Raw genomic sequence first — 17,181 nt, forward strand, 5'->3', positions numbered from 1 at the left:
AAACTTTAGTGACTGATAAAATGCTCAAATCAATACCAATTTGGGCATATAAATAGTCGATTTTGATGCCCTTAAAATGAGAAATATCAAGGTCAACTGCGATTTAATAGATGACCCACTTGTCAGCTAAAACTTTTGGTCAACACAATAATAATATTTTTTTGGAGCATCCAACTCTATGGGTCAAATCCAATGATATATGATTCAAGATATCCTGAGTTATATCCCATATAATCTATCATTTAATTAATCTAAGTGTTATGGATTATATTCAAATTAATTGGGTTTGATTTAAATATCATTAGTTAAATTCACTAGCTAATTTATATTTTTAAGTTTCTTTCTTGTAAAAATTATTATTTATTTATTAAAAATACCCTAAAGAATCACATGTGTGACTTTTGAACTAAATTTAAAATCATATATTTAATTTCAACAAAAATATAATTTATTATATTTTTTTCAACCTTAATTTAATACTCAATTAACTCTTAATTTAAATTTAAATCAAACTCAAATCTAATTATAACATTTTAGACATATTTATTAAATTTGAATTAAATTACAAAATCCATAATCTAAAAATATACAAATCATTTACTTTCTTGTTTAATCCACATATTTTAGCTTTTTTAATTATTATTGAAATAATCTTCATAACTTGAGACAAAGGTTCATTCTTAATCGAAATCAAGAAAAAAAAGAAAATCAATAATTTTAAGAAAATCAAGAATTTTAGGAAAATCAAGAATTCACGATTATAGACATAAATGCACCGATAATTCATCAATTATTCACTTTAATTGTCAAGAAAAAATCTTGGGTTTTATATCCTACCCTCTTTAAAAAGAATTTTGTCCCCAAAATTCGATATAAGCATTAAACAAAAGAAATACCCAAATATAGTTCATTACGCTTCCACTGCGCACTCTGATTATATAATTTAACTTCAAAATAAAATTTATATGAGTTCTCATGCCTTACAGTCAAGACTATTGTATGATGTACCTAGCTCTTTATTTCTAGGTTTTTAATTATCACAATATAATTCAATTACTTTTTTTTAATGCAACCATCAAAAGTAAATAATTTAAATAGAAAATACTTACAATGATATCCTGATTCCTGAGTGGTTGTGATATATTCAAATTAGACAATCATAATGCAATTATTTACAACAAAACTATATAGGTTTGATGTGTCGTTCACCTAATAAGTCAACCTAGTCATTTGTAGGCGTGATATGTCATTCACCTAATAAGTCAACCTAGTCATTTGTAGGCGTGATGTGTCATTCACCTATACGCTAATATAAGTGTCACAATCATAACCTCATATCAAGATCTAAAATTAATAAGGATCTGATTATCAAATATGAGTTCAACATATAATCATGCTATAACAAAAAAGACAAATCTATAGATTCATAACTAGCTATCTCAAACAGCTCAGAAGATCATCACCATTTATCATAATATTTCATTTATTCACAATAAAGATTTGCAATATCCACGTCGGATCACCTAGTTTGAGAAATGTATGACCTCACAAGGACTTACTGCTCTAGCGTATTACCTGATCAGGTCATACACACTCTCACAGAGAATCCACTTTAAACAATTTCTCAACATGTACCATATATAGTAAAAACTATTGTGATACATGCATCAATACAATTGACCACTCTCAAGATCGATAGCCACCAACACAAGCACAATCATGTGTACAATCAATATGCATCACATCATACATCACTTCATATGGTATTAAAATCATAAAATCATACATTTAACAAAATAAGTTCCCATAAACCATAGTTCACTATTGAATTTAAACATTTATCGCATGCATTCATAATTTCACATCATGCGACATTTAAATCATATCATAAAGAAGAATACTATCCTACAAATCAATCATCGTCATAAAAAAATATTGTATTTTCGTAAATTAAACCTCGAAGCATGCGTAAACAAAACACGAGTTCTATGCATGTATACGTAAACATGCATATGTCATAATACGAAACAACTAAACCTCAACATACGTAACTCCTACATTGTTCGAGTTATGCACACAAGATGAATGTCATATATATGTTATTTTACAATATAAATCAATATATCACCTTAGATATAATTGTATAAAAAAAGGTACATCAAAATCTTATTGACAATCTCAGCATACATTATACGCATATATTTCTCAAGCAAACAAGACATATAAGTCCAAACAATTTATATCTCATTTAAGTACGCCTTTAGAATCAATTGGAATAATAAATTTGCAAGACAATGCAAAATGAGTCATGTATTACACATATGATTCACATAAACATCATAATCAGATCTTATCATATGTTTAACTCATTACTCTTGGCGTAATATGATATATAGTCACTGACAATATTCAATACATGTCCAAAATATTTTAAAATCACAAGTCTCTAACATGTTGTTAATTAAAAACAAGTATAAGTTGCTAAAACAAATTTGGATATTTGATAACCCGATTTTATGAAATCTACCAAGAATAGTAGAACAATGATAAAAATCATGGTAATTTTATCGTGGTTACCTGTACCTGTCAAGAATATAACCCAATAAATCATTCAAAAAAATATTAAATATATAAATAATTAAAATTCTTTTATGAAACCCTATTCTGATAGAGTTTTGGTCCAGAATCTGTAATCTACAGGATTTTAATCAGATTAATGTATTTCTTAAAATTTATGGAGAATGTTTTTTATAAAACCCTTTTTTACACAAACTGATATTAGGTATTAAGATTCATCCAAAATTTTTAATAAATATTTATAGTTGTTTTTCATAGGCATTTATAATGTTTATCAAGGATGGGTTGAAATCATCCTTTAAATAGATCCAGAAATTGGGGCTATGTTAAAACATACATATTAGCATCTATACAGATCCAAAATGAGCAAAATAAGATTCTAAATTGATCAAGATGTGTAGATGATCTTAGTATTTTTATTTGGATTTTTCAGACAGGTATTCATAGAGTTATCAATTTTTTTCTGAAACTGGTTGGGAAAAAATCATCACACATCATAGTTTTAGGTTTCTCATAAAATGATTTTGTAAAACCCCTTTTTAAGATTATAAAACCTTTAGAATCTAATTATTTTTTGTTTAATCTAACTTAATACAGGTTTATACATAAATAATATCATAAAGAATCGTATTATGATTAGATCTAATATGAAATAATTACAAATCCCTAATTGTGTATGTTTCTCAAAATCATTTTTAAGAAAAACTCATTATTTAGGTTTTTTTTATTCAAGAAATGGGTTCTTCAACCATAAAAACATAAATAACAGATCAAGAATATGTTTAAAGTTACTGGAAATCAAAATAATCAAATCATGCATGCTTCAAGTATGTAAAGAACAACGGCTACGTAAATCTTACAACCATCAACAAAGGAAACAAGTTTTTCAGCATAACATATCATCAAACTAAACTAAAATAAAACATACTTACAACGATGGTGGTCGGATGGATGAGCTTCGAGCCATTATTTTCTTATGATCTGATACCAAGTTTGTAACACCCAAATTTTTATAACCCAAAAAATGGTGGAATTTTTTTTATTTTTAAAACCTTTAAATATTTTAGCAAATAACAGCGGAAAAAACTCATCGGGTCTAAAAGTTGGCATGCTACTTTTCGTATTTATGCATAACCATATGGTTGTGGGAACTTAAAATAAATAAATCTCGCCATGCATAAAATCAAGGTCCATAATCATTTAAAATATTAATTACTTTTATTCATTGACATAATAATCAAATAATAAATTAGAGTCTAGAAAATCTTGTAAATCCAAAGAAAAGACAAACTCGGTTCCTGTCGCAACTTTCCGCCTTCGCATTTAAGCTATTCTTCATAACCTAAAAAAATATTGAACTATATAGGGTCAGACAAAACATGTCTGAGTAGAGTGAAATATGCTAAGCTTGTAAGACAGAAATTCAAAGCATAAATTTTAATAAAAAATTCTTAGTTTAGTATTTGGAATTAACTCAAAATATTACACAACTAATCCTGCATGTTCAAAATTTATAAATTTAACAAGAGAGCATCAATTCATACATTCAAGAAATAAAATGCATGAGCAGTTAATATGCATGACTTATCATATGCAGAAGCCCTTCAATATGTGCATATATTCTTATCTTTAATTATATTTTCTTTGTTAAATAATGCATACAATGCCTAACTAATTTACATACATTTTAAGTTATCATTTTTTAGCCTTGCTGATAAGACACGGGCTTATATTCCCAGATTAGAACCATGACTCAGGATGTGTTTTACATATAGGGGTGACTTTAGCTTGGCCAAGTCCATTCACCAGGACGGAGTGAAGGACGTTAATACGAGAGAGATTCACAACACCTTTCAACCCGATTCACCAGTTTTTCTCATGAGTACCTTATATCCTTTACGTTACAGTCTAATACAAAGGGTTTCTCATAAAATCATGGGAGGAGAGAAGCAACCCTTTGTGATCGAAACAAATTTACCCCATGAAGTTTTATACCACCTGTCACTCTCTCAACAAGTATCTTGAGTTTTAATATCACATGATTACTTGATTACATACTTAGTTTTTTTATGCAACATCAAAACTTGAGCCACTTTATGGGCCATGGATGCATTCTTATAAAGCACTGAAAATTTTACTTACTCATACTTGTAACGTAAACTTTCAGCATCTCTGTAAACGAAAATCTTATTCATTTTTATACTTCAACTAACACATTTGCATGTACATGGCCAATGCAATAAAGAATACGAATATGAATATGAGCATCCATCTCAGTAAAACATTCATATCATCATCATAACATAAACATACTTGCAACCAACACATATTCAAAATTTAAAACATAAAGTTGCATTCATTGGACCCTTTGATCCTTGATCTTAATGTATAGGCTTTATTAAATATTCAGGTCATAGGCATATTCATATAAGTTTTTTCATATGATCAGACTTACAAACTTATTCATATTTTTCATGCTATTCAAAATGAAAAAATTTACATAAAAATATGCAAACTATGCATAGGTCGACCCTCGGTCTAAAGATCGGTCTTGATTTATGAAACCAATAACTCTGTTGGACTGTTACAGAGCTTACAAAAAATTGTATATTCGGTTAACAAAGCTCATATTTTCACAGTATATAGATTTTTTTTGCAGATTTCCGTAGCCACAAATAGTTTATAAAAATTCCTCCCTATGAGGGAGTTATGAATGTTTTACTACATACATGCCATATTCTATTTTGACTATCATAGGTTCGTGCTCAATCCATAAATATAGCTCAAAATTTCACAATAGATGCAAAATTTTGTTAGTTTTCCAAAGCAATAAACCGCTCATCAAAACTTTTTTGAATGAGAGAGATATAAACGCTTTACTGGTCGGAGGGCAGGCCAAAAACCTGAAATTCCGGATCTAAGCATTTGGGTTGGACCAAACTGAGTCACCCGAATCCGTACACCCATAATTTTTCTTGCATATTTAAAAAAAAAATACCATAAAATACATAGGTAGACCTAACATATTCTATCTGAGATAAATTATATTTTTCTTCAGCCTTTTGGCCGAAAAAGTATGCCCATCTCGCATATGCTTTATTTTTTCAAGAATATTTTTGGCAAAATACACAATAAATTAACTAAAACAGGTAATATACATGAAATAATATTTAAAAAATTACAAAAAACATAAAATATCTACCTAATCATAATCTATAAAAAACCATCAAATATTGCAAGAATCTAACCACAAAATCCATATTCTTTCTAAATTTACCAAATTCTTTTCTGAAAAACCCGATATTGCCAAAATCATAATATCTCAAGATTTTGACTATAGAAATTCACAAAAAAATTACAGAAGGTCTACAACAACATATCCTACCAATACAAATTGATACTTGCTAGAAAATCATAACACAATTCAAGTATTTACAAATTTTATAAATTTCTTTTCTGAGAAATCGTTTTTTATGAAAAAGCCAATTTTCAAGAGGGTTTTTCTTTGGAGAAATCATTCTTTTATTATGGATCTTTAGATCTAGTTCAAACCCACGATTATGAGGGTCTGGTCATGGCCTAAACTCATGAAAAATTATTGAAATTCATGCCAAGAATTCCGTTCTTGCAAGAAAAACATAAACCACCTACCTTATATTGAAAAAACATTTTTCGTAGGATTCGACGCATCTTTTTGCATGATCTCACCGATCCACACCTTCTACCCGCTATGAAAATCATGACATTTAGCTAGAGACTAGAGTAGTCTAGATTGTACCCAATATTTTTTTTTTTAGGAAAACCCCACCAACCATGACGTTGACTCGGAACATAACCTTCATACACAAATGGCAGCATACCAGCCAGAGCTTGATCTTTGAGTACTTATCAAGGTTAAAAAGCTGACTTTGCTCCCTTTGTTTTCCCTCGTTATCCTCTGAAGTCTGAACCTGATAGAAAGGGAAAAGAGCGAGCCAATCGGAAGCAGAAGGAAGCAAATTCCCTCCGGCAATGGCGTCGAGCGCGAATCCTACTGACGGAACTCACCGTAATCTCTCTCTCTCTCTCCTTCATGAAAAGTTCCCCAACTGGATACAGTTGCATTCTCGTTAGAATCCCAACCTGTTCTGTTCTCCGTTTGGGAATCTCGAACATGTTCGATCGCAAACACGGAACGTCGAATCATTGATATCTTTGTATTCAAAATCTCGTTTGTAAAATAATAAGTTTTTTCGGTTCTTGACTTGTTTTTGAGTGATAATTTATACTTGGTTGCTTGAGGAATCCCATAGAGTAAATATTCGATTACGCATTCACTTCATGATGAGATTGGATCTCACGATTCTGATTTTTTTTTCTTTCTGGGTCATTGAGTTTACTTCGTTACCGTCGGAATGCTTTTTCTGCACTGGTGTGCGTAGTCTGACTTTGTTTTAGTGTGGGAAAGGTTGGGGTTTGGGTAGGTGTTTCATACAGGAGAATTAATAGATTGTCATCTTATGGCAAGTTAAATGCACTGAGATATTGCTTGAATTTAGTTAGACCATCGGAGGGTCATCTTTCTATGGTTTTTCAAATTTTAGGGTGAATTTGTTTTAATGATATGTGGAAATGTGGGTATCATATTGGGCCATAGACAAATTTCTAATTGAGAGAGTTTATTTGATAAAAATGCTGATGGCCAAGTTTGTAGGAATGTTTGATATGTTGGAATTGTACTTTCGGAAAGGAGTTTGAAGAAGTTGGGAGATGCAGCTCCGAACAAATGGCATATAATCCCCTAGAAGAGAATGTGAGCATTGGTTGCAATTCACAGCGACTTGAAATTCTTATGCAAAAACTCGCTCAAACCTTTGTTGGCGAGGATGTTGTACTTGAAATAATTTAAATACTCGTACATATTTGTAGTTTCATATGATTTCTGGCTGAATAGGTAAAAAAAAATAGTGGCCAATTCTACCACCATGGGGGAACACATCATCAAGATCTTCAAGTCTTTTCTGAAAATTGGCTTTACTCAAGGCATGATATTTTGAGCATAGAAAGACCATTGTGTCTAATACAGCATTTTTTCTAATATGACAACATTTTCATAAATCGTTTTAAATTTATAGCTATTACACCTTTTTTTCCCCTAGATATTGTAGTTTTAGAGTTTTTCTTGATAAAAACCATATGAGAAACTGTTGTCATGATGTTTACAACCTATGTTGTATAACTAGATTTTCTTTTGAAAACATCATCAAGATCTCAAGTCTACTCAAGGCATGATATTGTGAACATAGAAAGACCATTGTGTATAATATAGCATTTTTTCAACGTTTTCATAAATCGTTTTAGTTTTGTAGCTATTACACCTTTTTTTCTTCTAGATATTGTATTTTTAGAGTTTTTCTTGATAGAAACCGTATGAGAAATTGCTGTCACTATGTTTACAACCTATGTTGTATGACTAGATTTTGGTTTGCAAATCATGGGTGGGCAATATGAAATTGCTTGTACAGTCTCTAGCATTATTCATTGTATATCTTGGAAGTTCAACTAAGTACTTTAATTTGCCTTCCCTAGTTTTTTGGGTTTGACATTTATTTGTTAGGACATCCTATACATTCTCTTGGTTTGTTTAGTGATGGTAGTTGGTATGCTTCACACTGTACATGTCAATCATACATTGACATTTTGAACATAGAGCAAACACATATTACTTCATAAGAATATTCAAGCAATAATGCAGTAGCTATCAAAAATAAAGAAATTAGTTACATAATGTTTTCTCTGTAAAAATCCATATAAACTGCACTTCAGAGTTGAGCCGATGCATATGGTGCTCAAAATCTTGTGATTTTGGTGTCCAATCTCTTCATCTAATTTAATTGCGAACAGAGTAATATGCAGATTATTTTGACAGGGTGTTAAAATCGTGTTAAGATGGCCTGCACAAGGTCATAATTTGTAGTGCACCTTGGTTATCTTTTACATTTATCACTTTTATGCTGGAAATCATAACATGTGTCTAAATTATGAGTATGATGGTCAATGAGCCTTCTGTATTTTGAGATTTTTTTTTGTGTTGCCTTCACACAGATTCATTTACATTTCTTTCTTGAATCCGCATTTGCACGCAACGCTGGCTTTGACCAGAAATAACAAAATTTAAAATCTTCCATGGAATCCTTGAACTTCAAGGCAATCTTTGTTTGTTTGATTTGCAGGTTCAGCAAAATCTGTAGCTGTTGTTGGAGCTGGCATTAGGTATGTGAAACACTAATTCTTGGTGAGGCCTATCTACTTCTATACTTTGACATTTTCTGATTGAAATAAACAAATCTATGAAGGGACATTGAAAAGCAATGGGATCTCAATGGAACATCTTTCAGTTCATTTTAAGGCATTTTGGATGATTAGCATCTTCATACTCTTGATCCTGCTTCTTTAGATGTTTCACGTTGCTATATGTCATAGCCACCACAAAAAGTAATCAGATCGCATCATTAGTTGAAATATTAGGTAAAAAGTGAATACAATCTATTGGGTCCCACCTTCTCTAAATTGCTTTATATTCTGGCAGTCTCCTTTGCAGCTCAAGCAACTGTCAAACAGCCCACACAATATTACTTGAATGACAAATAATTTCAACAGCATTCATTATGTTGAACCCCCAGTTTTAAGTACACTTTTTTTGCGTGCCTCTTCCTATATCAAAGATGTCCAATGAGTGTCCACCGTTGCAGGCAATTAGCAATAGAAGCTTTATTGTGGAGTATGTTAAATCCTTATCATCTTTGAGTGATAATGCATGGTCTACTGGGTGATTGCAGAGGCATTACCAAATTGTGGGATCCTCCCTTGCATGTAGATTCACAACAATTTTTACAGTAAGGATGGTGAACAAGAATTATAGGTAAAACTGGTAAATAGTAGGAATGAAAGTCTTGGGTGATTCTGTGGTGCCTTAGTTCAATGTCTCTTAGGTTTGCAGACATTGAATCACTTAATGTTCAATTATTCATCTCATGCTAGTTTAATTTCTGATTGAATTACCAAATTCAGTTTAGGACTCCATTATGGAGAGTTAGTTTCCTTGATTCTACTTTGTGGATTTCTGGTTTAGTACCTACTGTAGATTGATCCTCTTGCACCATGCCCATGTTCTTTTCCCTGTTTTGTTTCTTTTGAATTTGTTTATTTGCTCAGTGTGACTTCTTACTCCCCATTCTTCTATTTCTCTTCTTGCACTGAAACTTTTTGTTTCCGAGCTCCTAAAAAGAAGGGGAAAAGGCTGTTAAAGATGCATAAAATAGCTATTTGATAGATACCACCTTTCCATTTATGATTATTCTTAATCAATTGATCCATAATACTATCATAGTGCTTAGTTTTTCTTCTTTTGTACAAATTGCTTTTGTCTAAAAGTGTTTGTTGTAACTTGCAATGCTTTAGGGGTTGACTTGCTCTCTCTCTCTCTCTCTGTGTGTGAAATAACTCTTCAACTTTGTGAATGTCTCCAAGCGGGCTTGTGGCTGCATATCGACTTAAGTCACAAGGCTTGAGGGTGACTCTGTTTGAATCTGATCAGCGAGCTGGAGGTAAAATCAAAACCAATTCAGAGGAGACTATTATTTGGGAGGAGGGAGCAAATACCATGGTTAGTTTTTGGAAGCCATAACTGATGCATTATACTATTTCATTTATTATCTTTTCTTTCTCCCCATGAGAAATGGGGTTTTAGAGTTTAACTTTTCTACACTGTGGTTTATTGTTTACAAGCCATAACTGATGCTCCGTTCCCTCCTAAGAAATAGTAGTGCAGGATTTAACAGTTTTTCATGCTACCTTTCTGGCATTCAAAGTCTCAAGTCAAAATGATCTTAAACGTGCTAGATGGTTCTTTCATTGGTGTTTGTTTTGTTTGATTCTTGTGCAGACAGAGAGTGATCCTGGAGTCGGAAGATTGATTGATGATCTAGGCCTACGAGAAAAGCAACAATTTGTATGAGATTACATGCAATTTTGATTACCATGCTTTGTTGTGTGCAGCTGACACTTACATTGCATAATTGTGGACACTGATTTTAATAGTGGGAAGTGTGTTGTGTATTTGCACATGCCTGATTGCAAAATGTTGTAACATGTTTCTGTGCATTATGCTTTAGTTTGCATATGTATTTTCTCATAAATAAGAACTTTTTCCAATGGGTTAATTCTTGCAATCTGATGGTATTCCTCACATCACCATTGTGGCCTCCCTTAACCACCGTGATGTCCTGTTGAGGTAAAAAATAGAAGAAGAAAAATGGAATAGGAAGATAGAGGAGAGAAGAAGAAGAGTCGAACAATAGAGAGATATATTAGGGCAGCAAGAAAAAAGTACTCATTGTACACATTTTTACAAACAATAAGTGTTGTTACCAGAATGCCCTTATAAACAAAAGGAAGGTCATCATTATACAAAAGTTAAGAGGAGGACAACTATGCCCTTTGCAAAGTAAAAAATTTCTTCAACACTCCCCCTCAAGTTGGGGAAAATCTATCAAACATCCCCAACTTTCAATTAATATCCTACAATCTTGATTCATTTACACCCTTAGTGAAAATATGTGCTAGTTGAAGTTGAGTGCGAATGTGACAAAGAGAGAAGAACTTTGCCCCAACTTTCTCCGTTATAAAATGACAATCCATCTCAATGTGTTAGGTTCTTTCATTGTAAACTGGATTTGATGCTATTTGAATGGCAGCCTTATTGTCACAGAATAAAGAGATAGGTGAATTCAACTCAAATTTCAACTCCAAATGCAATAATCTTAACCATAATCCTTCACAAATACCTTGTGTCATGGCCCTATATTCAACTTCTGCACTTGATCTGGCTACAACAGTTTGTTTCTTTCTTTTTCATGAAACTAGATTTTCACCTACCAAAGCACAATAGCCTAAAGTAGATCTTCTATCATCAATAGCTTCCGCCCAATCAGTATCTACATACATCTGAATACCAAAGTGACCATAATTGGCATACAAAATTCCCTTTCCTAGATTCTGTTTCAAATATCTAAACATACGATACACAATATCCATATGAGCTTTTATAGGGGCATGCATAAACCTACTCACAAAATAAGCAATGTTTGGTCTCTTGATGGTGAGATATATAAATTTTCCCACCAATCTTTGATATCTCCCTACATCTTCAATTATATAATCCCACCTTGTGATTTGGTTTTATAGGTGTATCCTCAACTTTACACCCAAGCATCCCTTCTTCATCCAACACATCAAGCACATATTTTCTCTGTGAGAATAATATACCGTTCTTGGATCTCAACACTTCAATTTCCCATAAATAATGCAAGGGGCCAAGGTCCTTGATATCAAACACCTCATGCAAGTACCTTTTGAGTTTCTGAATTTCCTCTTCATTGTCTCCTGCAATCACAATATCATCAACATAAATAATTAAGATTGATAGTTTCTCTTCTCCTTTCATGAAACAAGTATGATCACAAGTATTTTTTATATAGCCAAACTAAGTGATAGTTGTACTAAATTTCTCAAACCAAGCTCTAGATGACTACTTTAATCCATATATGAATTTCTTTAGCTTGCACATTTCATCCTTTTTGTTGGATAAATTGAACCCTAGAGGAAAGCTCATATATATCTCCTCATTCAAATTGCCTTGAAGGAATGCATTTTTTATGTTAAGTTGGTGTAGCTCCCATCCTTTATGAGCTGCCAAGCTAATTAGAATTCTAATATATGTCAATTTAACTACATGAGCAAATGTTTCTTAATAGTCTACACCATAGGATTGATTGTATCCCTTAGCCACCAAACGTGCCTTGTACCTCTCAATGGATCCATCTACCTTATATTTGAGTGTGTACACCCACTTGCACCCAACCGGGGTTCTTCCCATATTTGGCAAACCTGGCAAGTCGACTCGGGAATCGCCCAAGTCAACCCAGATCAGACCCTAACTAGGTCACCGGTTCAGGACCACCGATCCACATGCTTCTTATGTGTTTTTTGTTGTGTATGTTGTGGTTTTAATGTGTAATTCTCATAAAGGAATACTTGTTATAAAGAATCATATGTTTTTAATCATAAATATTAGCAATTATGTATAGTTGAATACTTATATAAGTGTCATTGATGCCATGTGCTAAATTTAGTAATTATACAATCGAGATTCTCATGAAGTTTCAGAAGCGAGGAGTATCGCGCTTCCGAAGCGAGTTTCTGGGAAGCACGCTTCCTACCTACCTCAGAAGCTTTCAGTAACTCTGGTTCTTCATGCATGCTTCCCATAAATGGAGAAAAGACCTTAGCATGACCCACTTCCCTTTCTTTATAGGCTTTCTTGTATTCAAGCAAAGTTTTTTCTCTCTCAACTCCCTTGAGATTTTTTTCCTTAGGTTCCCCGTTCTCTCTTATAGTGTTTTTAGTGAGAATAGGTTGAGGTTCTGAGGCTGAACCATCAACATATTGCCACAATTTCTTGCCTATAAGAATCCTCTTCATTGCGGTGACCCACATATTCTAGTTTCTCCCATCAAATTTGATAGGAACAACGGTGACAACTTCTTTATTGGCTATTGGAGAAGAAGCGGAAGAGAGAGAGAGAGAGAAGTTGATGAAGATCCACAAAGAGACTTGCACAAAATCACCCGAACCTTCACATGAACACGATCTTGAATACATAAGCTCTCAAGATCCATGAAGAGGCTTGCACATGAGCACCCAAATCTTCACGTGAATACAGTCTTGAATCCACAAGTTCCAAACGCCCAAGCATATGATACCATGTAATGAGGCCAAAAAGAATACAAGGATTGCCTCTAAGGGCTGCAAGAGTGCACAAATGCAAAAGAACCTCTTATGGGCCAAATACAATTTCTCAAAGGAGATACACAAGAACAAACAAAGGGCCATTTATGGGCCTAATACAATCTCACAAAGGAGATACACAAACACACACTTAGAGAGCAACAAGTAAAAAATATATGTTGTATTAGAACAAATATGCTTAGAAAAGCATAGATTTACAATGGGGAAGATCCCCTTAAATAGACACAAGAAGGAGCAAAAGGGGCTAGTCCAGCTAGTCATTGGATTAGCCCCAACGGCTAGAAATCTAGCCGTTGGAACTAGCCCAATGGCTAGAGGCACAACACATAGAATAGATCACAAATACACAAAAGCATAAAATGAAATAAAATGTTTATTGAATAATGAAGAGCTTTTCCCAAAAGCTTAAAGAATACAAAGGGGGTTAACCCCTATTTATAATACAAAAAGACAGGAGGCCTTGGAGGGGCTCCATATAGACGTTGGAGCCCTCCAACGGTCATAATTGTGACTGTTGGAGGGTCCCAACATCTATATGGTGGGCCCTCCAATGGAAAAAGAAAAAGAAAAAGAAAAAAAAAGAAAAGAAAAAGGAAAATTACAAACATATTCTAAAGGGAATATACAAGAAATATATATTTATATATACATAGACATATATATATATATATAATATATGTATATATATATGTATTTGAGGGGGGATGTTAAAATGTATTCTATATATACATATAGAATACATTTTAACATCCCCCCCCAAACTTACGGTGTGATGACCGAAAGTTTGCCAAGAAGAAAATTGAATCTAGGGGAACAAAGCGCTTTAGTGAAAAAATCTGCCAGTTGGTATTTTGATGTCGCATAAGGTAGATTAATGATATTCTTTAGATATTTTTCTTTAACATAGTGGCAGTCCATCTTGATATGCTTCGTGCACTCATGAAAAGTGTGGTTCTTTGCCATATAAATTGCACTTTTGTTGTCACAGCATAGCTTTGTAGGTCCTTGGACACAAACTCCCATATCTTTCAATAACTGCCGAATCCAAACAATTTTCATAGTTGTAGTTGCTATGGCTCGGTAATCAGCCTCCGTAGAACACAATGACACCTTTTGTTGTTTCTTGCATCTCTAAGGCACCAAAGATTCACATAAAAAGATACAAAAACCATTAGTGGAGTGACGATTATTTCGGTCACCTCCCCAATCAGAGTCAGTACAAGCAATTAAATTTAACTTAAAAGATAAAGATAGAAATACTCCCTTATTTATGGACCCCTTTATATATCTGATAATTCGAAAAACAACACTCATATGAACTAATGTAGGGGTATGTTGAAATTGACTCGCAACATGCACTGCATGAGAGATATCTAGTCTGGTAATGCTAAGATACATCAATCAACCAATGAGTTGCCTGTAGGGAGTAGGATCTTCTAGAGGAATCCCATCATCAATCTTCATCTTTGATCCTACTACTTTAAGAGTTTCACAAATTTTGTCATATGTAATTTCTGACCAGTCAATGACCTAAGACAAAAAATAACCCCTGTGAGAATAAGCAACTTCAATGCCCCAAAAATATGTCAGAAATCTTAAGTCTAACATTTCAATTTTTTCTTTTAATGTATATTTAATACTCTTAATTCCTTTGACATCTTCACCTGTAATCATCATATCATCTACATATAATAGCAAGATCACAATTTCTGCATCAGATTTCTTGACAAACAAAGCAGTGTCAGTATAACATGTGGTAAATCCATTTTCTACCATTAAATTGTTAAAACGATCGTACCAAGGTTGCCAAACTAGGAAGCGGAAGCGGGAAACGATATGGGAAGCGGAAGCGAGAAGCGAGAAGCGAGAAGCGAGAAGCGAGAAGCGAGAAGCGAGAAGCGAGAAGCGAGAAGCGATAAACGAGAAGCGAAGTTTCAATTTAAAAGCGAAATATGAATAAAAAATGAAGCAATATGGAATCAAACAATAAACAAATAAAAACTAAAATAAAATTGATCATTCTTATATTTTATGATTTTTCTGTAAAAGAGTTAAATTTTTGTTAAAATCTAACAATGATGGTTACCAATTTAAAGGAAATATATGGAAAGTGAGTAAAAGCGTGAGAGAAAATACATGAAAAAGATGAAAAGAAACGTGAGAAAAGTATATACTATGCATAGACCATGTGTATGAGAAGCATAAAAGAAGCGTGGGGGAATCAAGCTTCCCATGAAGTTTCGAAAGCGAGGAGTATCGCGCTTCCGAAGCGAGTTTTCGGGAAGCGAGCTTCCCACTTACCTAAGAAGCTTCCGGTAACTCTGGATCATACCAAGCCTTGGGATCTTGTTTTAGTCCATAGAGGTTTTTTCGTAATCGAAGAACTTTACCTTTAAGAACATCCATTCTTGGAGGAGCATCAATATAAACTTTTTCGTTTAGATCACCATTTAAAAAAACATTTTTGACATCCATTTTATATATGTTTCACTTTTTAATAGAAGCAATTGTAATAAGACACCTGACAATAACCATACACGCAACGTTGGCAAAGGTTTTATCGTAGTCTATTCCATTTTCTTGACTATACCCTTTGGCAATTAGGCGAGCTTTATATCTTTCAAGAGATTTATCACTCTTGGTTTTGACTTTAAAAACCCATGTACATCCTATTGTCTTGTTACCATTGGGAAGATCTTGGAATTCTCAAGTTTTAGCTTTTCTAAGAGCTCTAAATTTATTATCCATGGCTTCCCTCCATTCGATAATTTTTTTGGCTTCTTCAAAGTTTTTGGGTTCAACATACGAATGGATAGCACTAAGACATGCTCTATATTTAGGTGAAAATGATTCTTAAGATATAAATTTAGAAGGAATTCTTCTAACTCTTTCAGTTCTTCTAAGTTTTAGATTATTTATGGAGGAAGGCTCATTGGATTCACTATATTTTTCAATTGCACTTTTAAAAATATCTTTATCTCTATGTGTGTAGGTGATAAGATAACTAGAGGTTCTTTCTTCGATGGGGTGATTAATAGATTGATAATAAGAGTTGTTATTTTCTTCTATATTTTTATTATCACTAAGATCATTATATGTTAATTCATTATCACTAAAAATATCCTCATTTCTATATAACAACTCAAACAAAAATGAATAATCCACAGTCACGACCGAAGAGAAAACCCATGAGAGAATTTTATAATTTTTTATCTCCCATCATGCTTTTTGCTATATTCTTCAAATGCTTTTGTTCTTTCCTCTCCATCAAGAGCTTTTATTTCTCCCTTTTCCACTATAGTGATATTTGGTTCGGGCTCTGGGATCGTACCTTGGATGTAACCTCAATGTCCTTTTTCCTTTGATGTGAGGTTTCATATTGCCTGCCCATACATAATAGTTTAACCCATTAAGTTTGAAACCAAGGGAAAAATGAGAATCTTTTTCTGCCATTGAGAAGCTTATGAGAGAAAAAACAAGACTTCAAGAATAGAAGCTTACCACAACGGGTCTTTTAAGCTCACTTGATGTAGTGTGTCGCACTAGAAGTGGATTGCAAGAGCTTTCCAAGCCCAAATACAAGAATGAAGTATGAGCACGCTTTTTGAGACAACCACCGAGATGAGGCAATACATGATCTATTCTTTTAGAGACCAAGCTCTGATACCATGTAAAAATGTCTTCAAAAAGACAAAGTACACAAAAAGTACTAGGTGTAACGTGTGCACAAAGGCACAAGAAGAATACTTGAAATAA

General features: G+C 33.1%; 1 protein-coding gene across 3 annotated transcripts in view; it reads left to right on the forward strand.

Moving 5' to 3' along the window:
- The first annotated feature begins 6,401 nt into the window (after window positions 1-6,401).
- Window positions 6,402-17,181, forward strand: part of HEMG2 (Flavin containing amine oxidoreductase family) — a 183,774-nt gene continuing 172,994 nt past the window's right edge. Inside the window, exons 1-4 of one of the 3 annotated variants that reach the window (XM_089999521.1) lie at window positions 6,402-6,625; window positions 8,790-8,829; window positions 10,087-10,222; window positions 10,502-10,567. In XM_089999521.1, coding sequence (XP_089855647.1) covers window positions 6,589-6,625; window positions 8,790-8,829; window positions 10,087-10,222; window positions 10,502-10,567 — 279 coding nt within the window. In that variant the 5' untranslated portion in view covers window positions 6,402-6,588. Of the gene's footprint in view, window positions 6,626-8,789; window positions 8,830-10,017; window positions 10,223-10,501; window positions 10,568-17,181 lie in introns of all 3 variants that reach the window. The other 2 variants (XM_089999520.1, XM_089999518.1) reach the window with 2 other exon arrangements.

This window comes from Nuphar pumila, chromosome 3, assembly GCF_984573655.1.
Source record: "Nuphar pumila chromosome 3, dmNupPumi1.hap1.1, whole genome shotgun sequence".
NCBI classification, from domain to species: Eukaryota; Viridiplantae; Streptophyta; class Magnoliopsida; order Nymphaeales; family Nymphaeaceae; genus Nuphar; species Nuphar pumila.